We start from the raw sequence: 17,354 nt of genomic DNA on the forward strand, positions 1-17,354 counted from the left end.
TACTTTTCTTTCATTTGAATTCCTAAAATAATTGTTCCTATTTTGAGTCATTCTTATTTGATTTTCCCATGTCCAATCGTGAAAACCTAACTTTGAAATCTTGAAAACAAAACCACCTGATCTTAATCGAGAGTTATCTTAAGTGATTTCGATCATTTAAGATGTAATTAACTATAGGGGCTTGCCTCTATAGGGAACCAGGAACCCAGATAAAATAAACCCTATCTAATTTTTATGTTAGATAGGGGAACTTGTTGGCCTTTTTATAAAAATATTTCGCAGATCAAAACGGATGTCACAAATTGTTTAGTCTAGATGATTAAATCCCTATTACAAGTAATATATTTATTCTTCGGGATAAGTGTATTGCTTGTAGTATTGCGTTAAATCATCTAAACTATCTGAAAATGTGAGATTCGTTTGGTCTCACTTATTTTAAAAATTAAAAAGTTACTTCTTTCAAAAAGTTATATTTATATTTAAATTATTTTCAAAATCACAAAATCATCACCTTTTCAAACTACGAAAGTCAAGTTGAACATAAAAACGGCCGACAAACTAGAACTATTTTAAACCGGAGAATGTTTGTCATTAATGATGTGATGTGCAAGTCTTGAAACCAAGTAACAAATACTTGTGTGATTAGAAGTTTTTTATTTCTACATGGCTGCCATTGTATCCATGCTAGGAATAACTTTTTATGGCTTATTAACCATACAATGTGAGGCAAATTATTTAGGTCGTCCTTAAATGCTTTAATTGGTAAATTATTCTTTCCATTTAACATAAATATCATAACATACTTGCTCATTATATGATAGATGCTACTTGAACAGTCTGTACAATATATGTTAAGGGGCTATAGATTGCTTTCTGAGAAATAGCAGATTTCAGCCTTTGTGTTTTTGCTTTCTCAGAATATATTACTTTCAACGTGGCCGTTAATTGTTGATAAAGAAGTTCCTCAGAAATGATGAATAACTTTATTGAGTAGAAAAAGAGAAGGAAAATGTCACATCATCCCAACAATTTTGAATGTAAATGTGACGAGTCTTTCTTAGTCAGGCTATTATCATTCATAACCTCCAATAAAAGGAAAATTAAAATATAGATGACCTACAAAGTTTGAAGATATCAAATGCAATGCAGGGGTAACTTAGCATCTATTTTTGTCTAATGCCTCAATGAATTCACCTGTTTTTTCAGCCATAATTCCAACATCTCTGATGCTAATTTGGGCTAGTTTTATGCTGTATCGTTGTCCATAGAAAGACCTTTTAAGAGATTGTGATTGAATGTAACAACAGAACAAGTTCAGAGAAAGCAAAGAGAGAAGAAAGATAATTTATCTATAAGAAAAAACAGGATCTGTAAAGAAGCCTGACACTTAACTAGCTAATTTACTTTGATTTACTTCATTAACTAAAAAAGTTTGAACATGATTTATAACGTGTGGTATTTAAATTAATAAGTTGCTTACTTGTTTATTGATTCAACTTAATTTAACTTCATTTATCACATCCTATGCACTTGAAGTGACATGTATTAGTCCAGGTAGAAGTTAAAAAAGTCACTTATCATGGACAAATCATTGTAGAGTTATTTTTTATTTCAGAAAGATAATAAAATAAATAGATACTAAGTGAGTTATTTTAAGTTTAACAATAGCTTTGTCTTAACCATTTTCGATAAATAGGTTATTTCATCCCATCTAACGTTCTTATCTGATGCAAGAATTAAGCAACGAACAAGCTCTATAACTTGGTTTGTTTTCAATATTTGCATGATCCTGATAAATGAAGTAATAGGCAAGTTTGAATGGGGGCAATATTCGGCTATGTTTAGCTCATTTGTACCCAAACTTTGCCAAACTTGCCACCGATGACACTGCCAGTCATTGCCATTTTACTGAATGAGAGACCATACCATCGAGCATATGTGCTTATCATTGTCATTTGTGCTCTTAAGTTTGTGAAGGAGGATCAATTGGTCTCACCAATTTCAGAAGTTTGGATTAATGGGGAAGATGCAATGAATGTTTTACTTCCAAAGTTTTGGGTTTGGATACCCACATATTCATGAGTATGTTGAATCCATGTTGCCCATGACTCAATCTTCAACTATGGTCAAGTGTCTGTCCATGATTTAGCCACTTATTCCGTATTCGTAACTATCTTTGTAATTTTTCCCACTTGGGCATTTAGATGTGCATTTGGACTTAAAACTTGTAACAATAAATGATTATTATGGATCATAAGCACCATTTGGTGCTGCAACTACTAAAATTTTGGATGTTTTGAAGATTTGATAATAACTACTGTTGATTTTATATGATTGAGCCGTTTACCTTTATTCATTCACAATTAACGATTTAGTCATAGTGGTGTTAATTAACTGTACTCGTGGGTCTGCTTGCAATTGAATCTTTGGCTATAAAGGCTAGATTAGGACTTCTAATCAACCCAATTTTCGGAATAATTGGTAGTGCTAAGTGGCCTTTTTTATGTGTTTTTTTAACATTTTTGTGATCAAATTGCTGGTGGTGTAAATAAGGATTGCAAGGGGGAGAGAATAAGTGCGGTATATTCTGAGGATTTAATGTCTGTCATCATATAATTCGTAGTTAATGATGATGGGCGATTCATGGCATTGCATTTGAGTTGTGATTTATTAGTAGCTAGACATTTGGCTATAAATGTTTGTTGTGCTTCTACATTTGCCTAGGCTTTTAGAGTATTTTATTGCACGAAGTGATCCTTTGCCAAATGCTATAAGATTAGATTGCAAGTTAGAATCATCTGGTATAATTGGGCTCCAAAAGGGGATAGAATGACAAAGAAACCAGCTAGACAATATAACGATTGTTGTATCTCTTGTGATTCATAGTGGGCAATATATTAATAAACCTATTTTCAACCATCATTAATTCACTGCACATGTGTTTGTGGGCAATTTTTACTATGGTTGGTAAGTTAATGCAATGTTTGAGATCATTCGATTAGCGGATTGGTTTTTTTCTCAATCTAATCTCGTATTGAAGTCAATGAGCCATTCATGAATTTTAAACATATGATTTGCCGATGGTAAATTGGTCGCGATTGGGTTGGCTTTGTTTTAACTCAAAGTTAATGAGCCATGTATGGCTCAAATCATGACTGGATTGAGTCAACCCTTAACAAGAATTGGGTTGGCATGAGATTCACTCAAATGAATTTGAGCTTGAGATCTTATTTTTAACATCAAATTTGAATCTTTGGCCATAAATCATAAAGCCTTGGATAAGCCTTCTTCATCAATTAGGACTTGATAGCATGAAGTGGTCTACATTACAGAGATATGGTTATGTTCGGTGTTGACAGGCATGTTTTTGTCATCCATGTGCTTGAACGAGGCTAGAGGACCCCATCCATGGCATGACTTTGTTAGCATCTATGCATTTAATGAAGGCCTCTTCCTTATACATACCTTTGGAAGTAACTGAGAATTTGAGGGAAAACGGAGGCAATAGAGGGCATATGTAACAAAAGCTTTAACTTGCTCCCAATTCAATCTAAACACCAATTTTTAGATTGCCTGCAAAGCAGTTTTATTCGTACCCATTTTTCTCACCAAAAGCTGCTGAATAACTAACTAAGCATGTATTTTTTATTTGGAAGATTTAAATACATTCCACTCAATTCTTATGTATTTATCTAACCCCTAAACTTTAGTTTTACATGCATACCCTCTTACCTATGCATGATAAGGTGCATCTCACCTTTTAAAAGTTAAAATGGTGGTATTTTATTATGATATGAAAGATTTGGCTGGTATAAATGTAAAAAAGCAAAATTTAGGTATTAGATATGTAAATTCATAGGAATTGGGTGGTATGTATGTAAATACCCCTTTTTATTTTCGTCAATAGCTTTCTTTTCTTTCGACAGATTTTAGTTACTCTAACATATAGGAAGATTTACATACATGCAACGCAATTCCTATGTATTTACATATCTAACCCCAAAACTTCAATTTTTAGACACGCGCCGCCTTACCCATGCATAAAAAAAGGTTTCGCTTTTTTAAAATTAAAATGGTGGTATTTTTGTGTGATATTAAAGATTTGGGTGTATAAATGTAAAAAACAAAATATAGGTGTTAGATATGTAAATACACAGGGATTGTGTGGTATGTATGTAAATATCCCTAATACATTACTACAGTTGGATCTGTAACTGATGGTTCACCGCATACTGACCTGTTGTATCTGCACTGAAGCTCCATGTGGATAAAAACGGTCACATTTTGGGCACCTCCGAGTTCTTAACAGATCTTGTTGAGAAGGAGCACTCAACTCAAGAGCACGGTACTCTCGACTTTCTTGATATTATACTTTTCCTCATCTTTTTCTGCCCTAGCATATTTTATTCATCAAAAGATGCTTCTAATGTGATGACATCACCTAGAAAACAATATTCATGATGAGGGCATAATTAATTAAATTTGAACAGATGGCGGAAAAGATCATAATGAGGATTCTTCCCATAAGATACATGGGGATGGTGTCAGTTTTGGCTCTGATTCAAAGAAAATGATTGAGAATGTGAAACAGGCGTTGGAAAAAGGTCAAGGTTGCAGGGTATGGCATTATTTACCAGTCCATTCATGTGCCATAACTGGGCATATAAAGTTCTATAATTTTTAAGTGATGCGTATGGGTCATTTCTGTGCCAGGTATTTGGTGTACTAGACGTGCAGAGGGTCGCTGGGAACTTCCATATATCCGTCCATGGTTTGAACATTTTGGTTGCTCAGCAGGTTATTCCCCCAACTTCTATTAACAGTGTTGAAGCGGGTTCATTTCTTTGTACTGGCAGGGTATTCTGATTTAATTTTGGGGCATTTACATGCACACCCAATTCAAATGCATTTACATGTTTAACAAGAACTTCACTTTTTAGATATCTGCCACCCAAAACTTACATATTGCATAAAAGATACAACCATTTTAACTTTTAAATAGTGAAATACAACTGTCCATATATAAATAAGATGGCATTTATGCAACAATTGAAGTGTAGTTGTTTGATATTTAAATTCATAGGAATTGAGTGGCATGCATTTGAATCTCTCTTTAAATTTTACGGGCAATTTGTTTCGCTGCAAGTGTTGGAAGTCCTTGAATCTTAGTTCTGAAAGTCTTCGCTTTGAAATGAGTTGCAGTGATTTTATTATTATTATTGCTTAACTTTAGTTCCTATATTCACTTGGGCTGCAATGGATTTTATTTTTTCCGAGTGTACAATTAAATTTACTTAATTTTATTGTTTTTTTAAGTATGCCATTTCGTAATTTATTATTATTCGATTGCTTTTTAAAAGAAAAAAAAAAATTGCAGGTGGCTTCTTCTTCTTTAAGAACAAAACTCACTTCCATTTTTTTAGAAGCTGAATTTCAAGTACTTAGTTCCTCAAGTTTCAATTAAACAATCACTTGAACTCACAAATTCCATGCATGTATGGCGAAACAAATTAAGCCTGTTGTAAAAACGTAGCTATTTCATGCAGCCCTACAAGGAACATTATTCCAAGGGGCATTTGCATACATCAGCCACAACTGTAATGTATTTACATATCTCATATCTAAACTTTCATATTTACATAGCACTCGAATCTTTAATATCACAAAAAAAATAATAATACTATTATCACATTTTAAAAGTGAAATACACCTTATGCATAGGTTTAAAGCACCGAATTGCTATATATATATATATATATATATGAAAGTTTAGGTGTGAGATATGTAAATACGTAAGAATTGTGCGCTAGGTATGTAAATTTTCCCTAGTTAAAAGCAATTGCACTTTTATCCCCGTTCATCTACTAGACTTCATGTCGCACTGAGCGTCTGCCTAATTGAGTTTTTTTAAAAAAAAAAAAATTGGATATTTGCGTGTTATTGACCACAATGAAGGCATTTTTTTTTTAATTTGTGTCTGCGGAAGAGAGATTTATTAATCCACAAGGGGACATGACGGCATTTTTTTTTTTTAATTCAGTAGGTTTGAGTAAGTGGATCATTTTTAGTTTCTTTTTCTTTAACTCGGCACACCGGAGGCCTTGAGCTCAAGATGTGTGGTCTCGTGCTTAGTTTATGATTTTATGAATATGTTTCTGTTAGCATTGGTACAGCATTTTATTTGCTGTTCCTGAAGTATGTTATATCGGTTTCTAACTTCTCTGTTTTCATGTTATATGGTCACTGAAAAAACAAAATTGACTATATGCTCAATCTATAAGAAATAGTACTACCACATTTATGTTAAAAATATTGTTTGGTCGCATCTATTCATCTCATCTACACCTAATTTAAAACTGATTTAAGCTTAAAAATGTTCTTTACAGCTCATTAAAATAAAAAAAAATTTATGGCTGAGCAAAATTTAAAACTTAGATCTTTGTTTGATCTTAAGCTGTGACTTAATTAGAGGAAAAAGTGCTAAAATAATCTCTTGACTCTTTGCAAAGAGATATTTTAGCTCAATAATATATAGAAGTGTCAAATTAGTCTCTACTTTTTAAAAGAGTCTGATATCTAACTTGTCATTTTTACAGACTCTGGGCTGAAATAACTCTTTATAAAGGATCAAGGGACCATTCTCGCACTTCTTGGTTTAATTAAAATAATTCAAGTCAAACTTAAGCTAGGGAATGCCTTTGCTCCCCTACATTTGTGGGCGCTAGATGTATTGATGCCATTTTAACATAATTTAATGGAGTTGGTGCAAACACTATAATCCTGTAAATATCATACCTGTATGTTGGGCTTTTATTTTCTTCTGAAATTACACTGTTGTGATGGTTTTATAAGTTTGTTTCTGTTATAAGATTCTTCTTGTTCCTTAATTATTTCAAAATTTTATTAGATTTTTGGGAGATCAGCAAATGTAAATGTTAGTCACATGATCCATGATTTGTCATTTGGTCCCAAGTATCCTGGCATCCACAATCCACTCGATGGAACCACTCGGATCCTGCATGATGCTAGCGGAACTTTCAAGTATTACATCAAGGTAAAACTGAAATTTCATGTTTTGCATCTATAGCTTTAATGAGCTAAATTATACATTTATTCATGCAACCTTGCAACTTCAACTGGATAAAATGTCATCCTTTGTTTTAAATTGAGGAAAGTGTCACACACACCACTTTACCCATGATTCAAATGGTGTATTTCACTTATTTTAAAAAAATGGGGGTATTTTTGGTGCCATATGAAACATTTGAGTGGTATAAATGTAAAAAAATAAACTTTAAGTGTTAGATATGTAAATTCGTAGGAATTGGGTGGCGTTATGTAAATGCCCCAAGACTATATTCTTAATTCTGAAGAATGTTCACTGTGATACTACAGATCGTCCCAACAGAGTATCGGTATCTTAATAAAGATGTTTTACCCACAAACCAATTTTCCGTGGCCGAGTATTTTGTTCCCCTAAAGGATGAAGAAAGGTCTTGGCCAGGTTTACATCCTTTGATTATCCTAAATTATTTCATTTTTATATAATATTTCATCTCTCCGTTAATAAATCAGCTCTGTTTTAACGACGCAGCTATATATTTCTTGTATGATCTCTCTCCTATTGCTGTTACCATAAAGGAAGAACGGCGTAGCTTTCTACATTTCATCACTCGCCTTTGTGCTGTGCTGGGTGGCACATTTGCTCTCACAGGTCCTTAGTGTTTCTATTAATTACTTTTTAATTATTATTTTGTTCATCAAAAGCATTCATTTAGATACTTTTTTTCTTTATAGGAATGCTTGATAGGTGGATGTTCAGACTTCTTGACTCACTTTCCAAATCAAAAAGCAAAAGCCGAAGTACCATGCGATGATCCTTATCCCCAGCTCATCTGTGTGGATGAAGAAGAGTCATGATTTGTAAAATTGTTGTTTGCCAGGGGGTTTCAAGCTAAAATTGTAACTTAAATCTATTATTTCAGTGTTTATTCGTTATTGTACTATTGCCTCGTCTTGGTTTTCACTAGTGTTATTCTTACATCTCCCTCTCCCTCCCCTAATATAATCTTCTCTTTAGCATTTCAAATAAGGAAGATTTATTAACATACATATCATTCGATTCTTATGTATTTTGCATATCAACTCCTAAAACTTTAATTTTTACATAATGCTACTTTTGGGGGTATATATAATATTCATAAATAGAGAAACTTTCATTACAGAACAATAAAGGCCAACTACAGTTCATCAAAAGATCTGCTAAAAATTAAAACTGACAGCCTTGAGATGAGGCTACAGAGCTGCAATTTCTTTAAAAGGTCTACAGGCGGTTTTATACAAAAATCAAATCGATGAGAGATCCTCATAAACAGATTTGATACCTGGTCTCTCTGAAACCGGTCGAATGCATCTCAAAGCTATCCCCAACATTTCCTTCATACCTCTAACAGCAGCCGTGTTCGCCGTATCAGCAGCCATGGCCGCATCAAAGCAATCCGATCCCCTCCCTTCCGCAACCCTCAGCCTCACCCAATCAGTCAGATCAACTCCGCCCTCTTCGCCGGAGACCACATCGCCGGCACATCTGCCGGTCAGAAGCTCCAAAAGCACGACTCCAAAGGCGTACGTGTCTGATTTAAACGACGGAGCGGGCTTCTTCGATCCGGCGAGCTCCGGAGCACAGTAACCAAGAACACCGGAGTCGTGGATCTGATCGGTGGTTCCGGCAGGGGTCATTAAGCGATGGAGGCAGTAGTCGGACACTCGAGCGTTCAGATCGAGGCCATCCAACAGGATGTTGGTGGTTTTAAGGTTGCCATGCGGCATGGCGCGATCGAAGTGGAGGTAGTTTAGGCCGCGTGCGACGTCGACGGCAATCTTCAGCCTCTGAGCCCAGGTTAGAGGCGGCCCTCTTCTACCCGGTCGATCTGGAAGAATGAGTTAAAATAGTGATGGAAAAGCTCCTACATGAAAGGCATATTTACATATCTATCATATTCATTCTTTGCATTTATTAAAACTATAAAAAAAAGGCCCCAAACAGACCCTAAAATCTATGGCTAAACATTATTAAAACTATGCTACCAAACACTATAAACTTCTCTATTTGAATGCATAGCATTTCAGTGCTTAAACCCCATGCATGGAAAAGACATTTCACCTTTAAAAGTGACATCAATGTTATTTTTTAGGAGATTTTACATACATAACACCCAAAACATCCCTATTTTTACATATCTCACACTTCAAACTTCTAGTTTATAAATAGGCGAAGTAGACGAGCCGTAATTTGGGTGACTTATTTGCAAATTAAAAGTTTGGAGTGTGAAATATGTAAATATGGATGTTTCGAGTGCCATATATGTAAAATCTCCTATTTTTTTACAATAATATTAAAGATTTGGGTGCAATGAGTATAGAAATATGCAAGTTCAGGTGAGAAATCTAAATACATTATAATTGTATGAGAATTGAATGATATGAACATGTAAATGACTGCATAAAATGCATGATCAAGTAAGCATGACAGAGAAGCATAATACCATAAAGAAAACTACTGAGGCTTCCGGGCGAAATATAATCCGATAAAATGAGCTTCTCATGCTGTGTAGGTCCCCAATAGTAACCTCGCAGCCCAACCACATTTGGATGCCGAATGTTCGCAAACTTCTTAGCCTCTTTGGTGAATTCCTTCTTCGGTTTCGCCACACCTTCCCTCAGCCATTTTACAGTCAAGAACAAACCATTATCGAGTGTCGCCCGATAAGAAGTGCCATGGCTACTCCTTCCCAGTACTTCAGCCGGAGCCCTCGACAATTCCTCTGGAGTCAGGGTTATGGTCTCATCCAAGAAATGTAGATCGCCGGCCAATCTATCGGGCGATCGAGCGTCCAAACTCGCTAGGTTTTCTGGAATATACGTCTCACCGGAATCAGGCGACCATGAGATACGGCTGTTCTTTGATGGCGAAAGCCCTACCCCTGCAGATATTTTCTCTTCCAAACCGATTATCTCGGATGACGACTCTTTTCTCGGGGTGATCAGATCTCCCGCCGACACAACCAATGTGCTTCCGGCATCGCTTCCCTTCCCCCTTGAAGTATTGGGTGTTGTCCTTCTACGTGAATTCTTGTCGACGACAACCCTCTCGGTCTGGGATATACTTGATATTCTCTTGCATCTCACAAGAACCAAAATGAGGATAAATACGATAAAAAAAACAATACAAGCTGCAATTATCACTGCTTTTATGAATGATCTCATATGTTTGCGAGTTGAGCTTCCAAACAGCGAACCGCCAGATCCAGGTGAGCCACCTGGAAACACCAACTTCGAATTCCCGGGGTAGAAAGAAGAATCCGGAAACTTCCTCAAGTTTTCCGGAACAATTCCGGATAGCTCATTGTAAGATGCATTGAAGAATATGAGTGTGTTGGGCAATGTTGTTGGCAAAGGACCTGTGAAATGGTTCTGGGAAACGTCCAGGGAATTCAAAGAAATTAGTTTGGTAACAGTGGGAGGCAAATTACCAGAGAAATTGTTTGCAGATATATCCAGCAATTGTAAGCCAGTTAAAAAAGCAAAATCGTTGGGGAAACTTCCACTAAAATGGTTTCTGCCAAGTTTAAGAATCTGAAGGCTGGGTCTGGTGGGTGAGGATGGAGAAAACTTGATGTCCCCAGCAAGTAAATTGTTTTGGAGATAAAGCTCGTGTAATGAAGAAGATGATAGTAAATCAGGAAGCATAGGACCACTAAACTGGTTTGAGCTAAGATCAAGGATGGTAATCTTAGGGTACTGAACCAGAACTTCAGGAAGAGTCCCAAAGAGCGAGTTTTGGGAAATACTAAGAAAATTTAACCGAAGAAACTGCGAAGTTACTTCTGGAATAGGTCCTCTCAATTGATTCTGGCTGAGGTCAATGTGCTCGAGATCATTACTCCATTTTGCAGTGACTGATAAGTTTCCACTGATCTGGTTTTTCGAAAGGTCGAGTATCGTGCAACTCCCGGTAAGCAATGGAAGTTCCCCGGTTATTGAATTAGAGGATAGATTGAGTATTCGTAACGTTGTTGACGTTATCAATCCGATATGCCCTGTAGTAAGCAAAGCAACCTTTTTAGTTCATAATTTGATCAAACAATATGATGATAGGAATTTATGTTAAAAGTGACGTTTTTCTTACTTTCAAAAAACATATTTTTTTCATGAGATATATAACTTAGGGATGATGTTAGAAATGGGAAATAATATTTCTCTTAACTTCATATAAAGTGAAGAGATGAACAAATTTCCTTCTGGAAAACTGTCTGCTTATAATTAATTCTCTTTGTTGTATTCCCAAGCCCAAATGGGAGAGATTGATCTTCCCTGTTCATTTCCACCAAACTCCTATGTATTTACATATCTAACACCTAAACACAGTGTTTTTACATTTATATCACACAAATCTTTCATATCACATAAAAAAATACTACTATAACTTTTTGAAGAGTGAAATACAGCTTTTCATGCATAAATCAAGTGGTGTGTGTGTAAAAATTGAAGTTTAGGTGTTATATGTGCAAATACACAAGAATTGAGTGGTATGCATATAAATCTTTCTTCTTTTTAAACTTTCATATTAAAGATAAGCAAGCCCCAGCGCCCAATATTTTTACCAAACAAGCAAAAGCTTTACAATTCTCAGAACACCAAGATTGCATTATACAAAACTACAAAAATCAGCTTAAATGTGAACTAAACCCATACCTGAGAGATTATTTGCACTCAAATCCAATTCATTCAGCACCAAAGTATCACCTTTAAGCAGCCCATTCGGTAGAAATCCATTAAAATCATTGTTTCCAAGCCTAAGAATCTCAAGATCATACACATAATCAAACCCCGGCAGCGGCCCGGACAGCCGATTGTAGCTCAAATCCAATACTCTCAAACTTCCAAAAGTAGAAAGCTCGCCTCCATCAATCAGGGATCCGGTCAACTGGTTATGGCTCAGATTGAGATACTTAACCGAATCTGATACCTGAGACAGAAACTTCATCTCATTCGAATTAGAACTTGTGAGAGAATTCCCACTGAAATCAATATTAACAGCACCAGTCTGCATTAGAAATTCCCAATCAACATCACCATCCAATTTGTTCCAGCTCAAATCAATGGATTCCAAACTTGAAATCACATCCAAACCAGTCGGAATCCCCTTCTCAAATTCATTGAAAGAAAGATTCAATGACAGTAATGACTTGAGAGCCTTCAAGGAAGAAGGCAAGGAGCCTGAAAGATGGTTATGGCTCATATCAAGAGATCTAACTGAATCAATATCTCCAATGGAATCTGGAAGCGAACCAGAGAAGTTGTTTCCAGCAAAAGATAAGTTTTGGATGCTCTGAAGCTTCCCAAAATCTTTTGGTATCTCTCCATGGAATAAATTAAAGGAGATATCCAAGTATTTGAGGGCTTTAAAGTTTCCCAGATTTCCCGGTAAAGCGCCTGAAAGGTTGTTGTTCGCCATGGAGAGCTTGAGAAGCGCGGTGAGATTAGCAAAGACCGAGAGATCTGCAGTGCCGGAAATGCCGAGGTTGTCGAGCACGACGCCGGCGACATTCTCGCCGCTGCAAACAATGCCATTCCAAGAAGAAGGGCAGCCATTGAAGTCTATGGACTCTTCATTCCATGAGTCAGAGATGTAACCAGTGGGGTCATGGATTATCCCTTTCTTGAAGGAGAGAAGGGACATGATATCTTGAGAAGGTAGCTGAGAGGAGACGGGGAGGAGCAAAAGGATAAGAGTTAGGGTTCCACCAAAGAACCTCATTTTCACTAAAAACCTAAGGAGCTACTCCGGCATTGGCTTAAAATCAAGGAAATGAAAGATTGTCAGTAAGGTATTTGCAGAAACTGAGAAAATAAAAGAAAGATTTGGAGGGAGCGCGACTGCTTGGCAGAGGAAGAAGAAGAAGAATGCGTTAGAAAGACAAACGAGGGCGTTGCGCGGTGCGAGAGTTTAGAAAATGTAAGAAAAGCACTCAGCTTTCAACTTCTCAATGCATTGAACGGGGCAGGCACTGTGAGTTCTGTCGCCGAGGAAGAGAATGAGGATAATCGGAGGAGGTGATGGAAACTCCCAGCTTGGAGAGAGAGAAACCCTAAACCTAAGCAGCAAGTGCAGTATGCTGAAGCAGAGAGAAAGAAAGTGGGAGGAAGCGACAACAGGCAGAGGAGAGCGTGGGAAAACGGGCTTGATTGCTCCTTCCCTTTCGAGCAAATCAGTTTTTAATGTTACATTTACACATTTAACACTGTAAAATTTAAATCTGTAAAAAGAAAGACATTTGGTGAAAAGATATTACCTCAGGAGCATAGTACTCCAATGGGAATGTGTCATGTATATAATGGTCTCATCATAATGCCACGTGACACCTCCTCATTGAAGTATTGATGCATCAATACTCATGAGGTAATATTTTTTTCATCTTGGTGGGTTGTTTCATCTTATGTGAGTTATGATTCTAACATATTTCTTTCATATTTAGTATTTATTGGAATGGGATATTTTAACCCTTTATTTTGTGGTCTTGGTGATGCATTGTGTTTGAGAAGATTTTGATGGATTGGAAGGATGCCCCATCTAGCATGCCACATTGATGTACTTGTAATTTTGGTTCTTCTTGCTCGTTCTTGGTTGAAATTTGCTCAGCTTCGATGGGAAAAAAAAAATTAGTGTGATTTGTCAATCATAGTATATTTAACAGTCAAGCATATAAAATGTAAAATTATTTTGACTGCTCTATAAACTCTGTGACTAAAACGGCTTCATGTAACTAGTTATGAACTATTTTGACACCTTATTGATTACACTATTTGAGCGTTTCAAAATTGTTTTATTGTTACATTCATATTATTTTTTATCCTCTTTATTTATAATTTTGTGTGTCTGTTGTTAGTATTTATGTGTTTTTTTAATGTCATTTTATAACTCTTTTATTTTATAATAAAAATTGAGCGTGGCTCTCATATTTTATCTTCATTGGACTTTTTTTTTTCCCGAAGTTAATAGAGAGCGTATAGGAAACAAACTATTAATGAATTGTATGTAGAACCAACACCGACTTTGTTAATTTTCTATATTTTTAAGATTTAAATTTTTAATATCATATAAAAATATAAATATTATCAACTTTTAAAAGTGAAATATGTGTTTTAGGACATAGTGTAGGTATATAATTCAAAATATAGATGATAGATATGTTAGGAATTGTGCAGTATGCTCGTAAATCTCTTTGTAAATAAACCTTTAATTCAAAAAAAATTAAAATATTAATATAACATAAGAAAATTTATTTGGTTAGACATAAATTTTGACCCTTTTTTTTTATTTCAACAACATTTAAGTTGAATGTCTTCTTAAGATGAATTTAATGACGTACAAAATAACTGATTTTGAGCCCAAATTAAACATGTACATTTTTGTTGCATTCTAACAAATTAATTAAAGAATCAAATGCTCTCTAGCTATTATATATTCCTAATCAAATATAGTGTCATGAACATAGGAATTTCATGAATTTAACTCACTCAATTCTAAAATCATCAATACACTTAAATATTGTAAGTTGGTCTGTGATTAAAGGTCTGTTTGGGGCAGCTATAACTTATTGAATAATCTGTTGATCAGCTGATTAAAAATAATCTACCGATAATCTAAGTGTGGTGGCTATTACAAATTTTTATTTTTTTAGAAAAGACAAACTTTAGAAAGTTGTCACTACACCTAGATAGGTGCGGTGTAAAAACGTTGTTTTCATCGTTTTGAAAATGCATAAGCTGTCAAACCGCCGTTTACGTAAACAGGTCAGGTGCATTTTCAAAATGCCACCGCACCAAATAAGCTGCCCAAACGGGCCCTAAAAGAATCAAGATGAGTCCAGTGAGGCTTTTTATTTTATTTATCAAAATATTCTTCTCAATTTTATAAATAGATTGTTTCTAACATAAAGGTTCTGCGACATAGGCCCAAAGAGAGTTTAATACTTTAAATAACTATAGAATTCTTCATAATTATCATTATATAAAACAATTATCTTTATTATAAATAATTGATTTTATAAGGTATTTCTGAAAATATATAAATAAACAGAAGCGCAAAGCACCGTTATTTCTTTACGGGGCTTTACCCGCCAAAAAGGGCTTTCTCGCGGAACCCAAATTCGTTTGGGATTCGATTAAATGCAAATTTATGGCAGAATGATGTTAAAGTCACTCCTTTTGATTAGACTGCACCCCTTTTGTTTTCTTTTGAGAGCTGCTGAACAGACAAGAGGACGTGTTCTCGTGAGGGCATTGGGACCCACCGTGGGATTTTTAGGCTAAATCCATTTAGATCAAATTATATATTTAAATCAAAGTTAATGTGAAACTAGATGCATTTATCTATTTATTAATGTGACATGTAAAATTTAATATTTTCATTTATAGCACAGTTCTTAAAAATATATCCATAAAAATCAATATTTTACATTTTAAAAACTATGAGACGTCAAGAATTTAGGTGCTGGACATATAAATATATAGAAATTATGTAGTATATATGAAAATGTTCCAAAAATATTAAAAAAAGATTTCTTAAAATTTTTTTTAAAACAGATTGTGTAATTAATTTTTATTTAGAATTATGGAAAGGCAAATTTTATCATCTTTAGTATTTGTTATCATGTCATGGAAGTTAGCAAATTTATGTGGTACCAAAAGTTTGGCTCATTCCATTCATTCATGATGAATATGTCACTAATAAATCTATCATTCAACATAAATCTCGAGATAATTTAAAAAAAACTTTTGAAATTCAATTAGAAATTATTCTGAGCTCAAAATTTAGCAAACTTATAGTCAAAATGATCAGTTTGACGAGTGGGACCCAATGGTACAAAAATCAGTCCAATATGAGTCAATTCAAGGCATCAAAATCATTTTTTGAAGCTTTCCGAGGATATTTGAAGGTCCAATAAATGTCAAATCTGGCAAGCTTGAGTCCAATATAGCGTCTCAACAGTATGAATCAAACGAGCTCAAAATGGTTTGATTCTGACATCGTTAAGGCATTCAAATGTCTATCAAACGACGTCTACATTAAATGTAACTCTCCGGACCATCCGATCAAAGTGATTCATATTTCTGCATTAATTGTACATGAAACTTTATAAATAGAGCTTCGCCCTTTTCATGAGAGGAGGGGTGCGCTTGAGATTTGAGGGAGCATGAAGTTTTGAGAAGGAGTCGCATTATAATTTCTCTCATGCATCACTTATTATTTATTATACTACATTAATTATGTTTGTTTTGGCATTTCGGGTATGGCTAAATATTCCGGGAATTGCATTATTTGTATAAGATATAATTATATTATATGTGATCCAAATAATAGCCCCCTCCCCCCCATTAATAGCATTGCCTAAATTTTCATGCAGGAGGTCTTTATCTACAACGTGTATGATGCTAACATCGGATTCCAGGCCTACAGACATTAATGCAGCACCATATTTATCCCCCCTTCTCTCTCTCCCCCTCTTTTAATATTGTGGAAATGAAGGAAAGTACTAGCACCGAATATTTTAATTAATATTTTTTTATTAAATACCTGCATAATTATATTATTTATTTCAAATTTTAAATTAAATTTATTTAAAAGTACATTTTATGACTATACTTTCTTTTTTTTTTTTGTCTATTGACGTTCTTATCCTACATGTAATTTTAGCCACATATATCATAAAGTATATTGTATGACAGAAGCGGTATCTGAACGTCAGAATACGGGACGCAATAATTTCCGCCCACGGGGCGAGGTCTTAGCTAAATCATAGTCGGCACTATGTATGTTGGGGCTTGGAGGTACAAATGAAACAGTATTACAGGCCCGCTCCTCATGATATTTGATATGTGAAAAGCCCAACAATCAATTAACGGACATTATATTAATTTTCATCGAAGTATATATATATACTTAAAAAAATAAAAAAACCCAGACCCATGAAGTAATAGCACCAGAGCAATTTGACCATTGCGTAATGAGTCCGCGCAAAGGAAGCTACAAGAACCAACATGCCAGATATGGCCATTGAGTAAATGAACCAATTCAACACGCAAAGGCCCAAAAAAGGGCCAATGCACAGATACTGAGTCCAATCGATATATGGAAATTAGAGAGCATATTAAATTCTAATGGGCTAGTCATCATTAATGGATGTTCAATTATGTGGAGTTACTCTTCTGACATTCTTCTGGAGGAAATTAATAAGGAAGATTTCTTAAGAGTTGAGCCACTTGAAATGAATTCACTAGTACAAACTTAC

General features: G+C 35.1%; 2 protein-coding genes across 2 annotated transcripts in view; one reads left to right on the forward strand and one right to left on the reverse strand.

Moving 5' to 3' along the window:
* LOC110030946 (endoplasmic reticulum-Golgi intermediate compartment protein 3) overlaps window positions 1-8,012 on the forward strand; it is a 30,322-nt gene extending 22,310 nt beyond the window's left edge. The window contains 7 exon segments of the mRNA XM_020733951.1: window positions 4,258-4,345; window positions 4,491-4,618; window positions 4,714-4,797; window positions 6,908-7,054; window positions 7,396-7,504; window positions 7,595-7,714; window positions 7,798-8,012. Of these exon segments, the coding sequence (XP_020589610.1) occupies window positions 4,258-4,345; window positions 4,491-4,618; window positions 4,714-4,797; window positions 6,908-7,054; window positions 7,396-7,504; window positions 7,595-7,714; window positions 7,798-7,877 (756 nt within the window). The 3' untranslated portion in view covers window positions 7,878-8,012.
* Window positions 8,013-8,197: 185 nt separating this feature from the next.
* LOC110032313 (probable LRR receptor-like serine/threonine-protein kinase At4g20940) lies at window positions 8,198-13,259 on the reverse strand. The gene is made up of 3 exons (XM_020735901.1): window positions 11,755-13,259; window positions 9,546-11,099; window positions 8,198-8,930 (listed from the first exon to the last, which is right to left on the reverse strand). Exons 1-3 carry the CDS (start codon window positions 12,818-12,820, stop codon window positions 8,347-8,349), a joined length of 3,204 nt encoding a protein of 1,067 aa, XP_020591560.1. The 5' UTR covers window positions 12,821-13,259; the 3' UTR covers window positions 8,198-8,346.
* Between the last annotated feature and the right edge of the window lie 4,095 nt (window positions 13,260-17,354).

This window comes from Phalaenopsis equestris, unplaced genomic scaffold (genome assembly GCF_001263595.1).
Source record: "Phalaenopsis equestris unplaced genomic scaffold, ASM126359v1 Scaffold000002, whole genome shotgun sequence".
Lineage (NCBI taxonomy): Eukaryota > Viridiplantae > Streptophyta > Magnoliopsida > Asparagales > Orchidaceae > Phalaenopsis > Phalaenopsis equestris.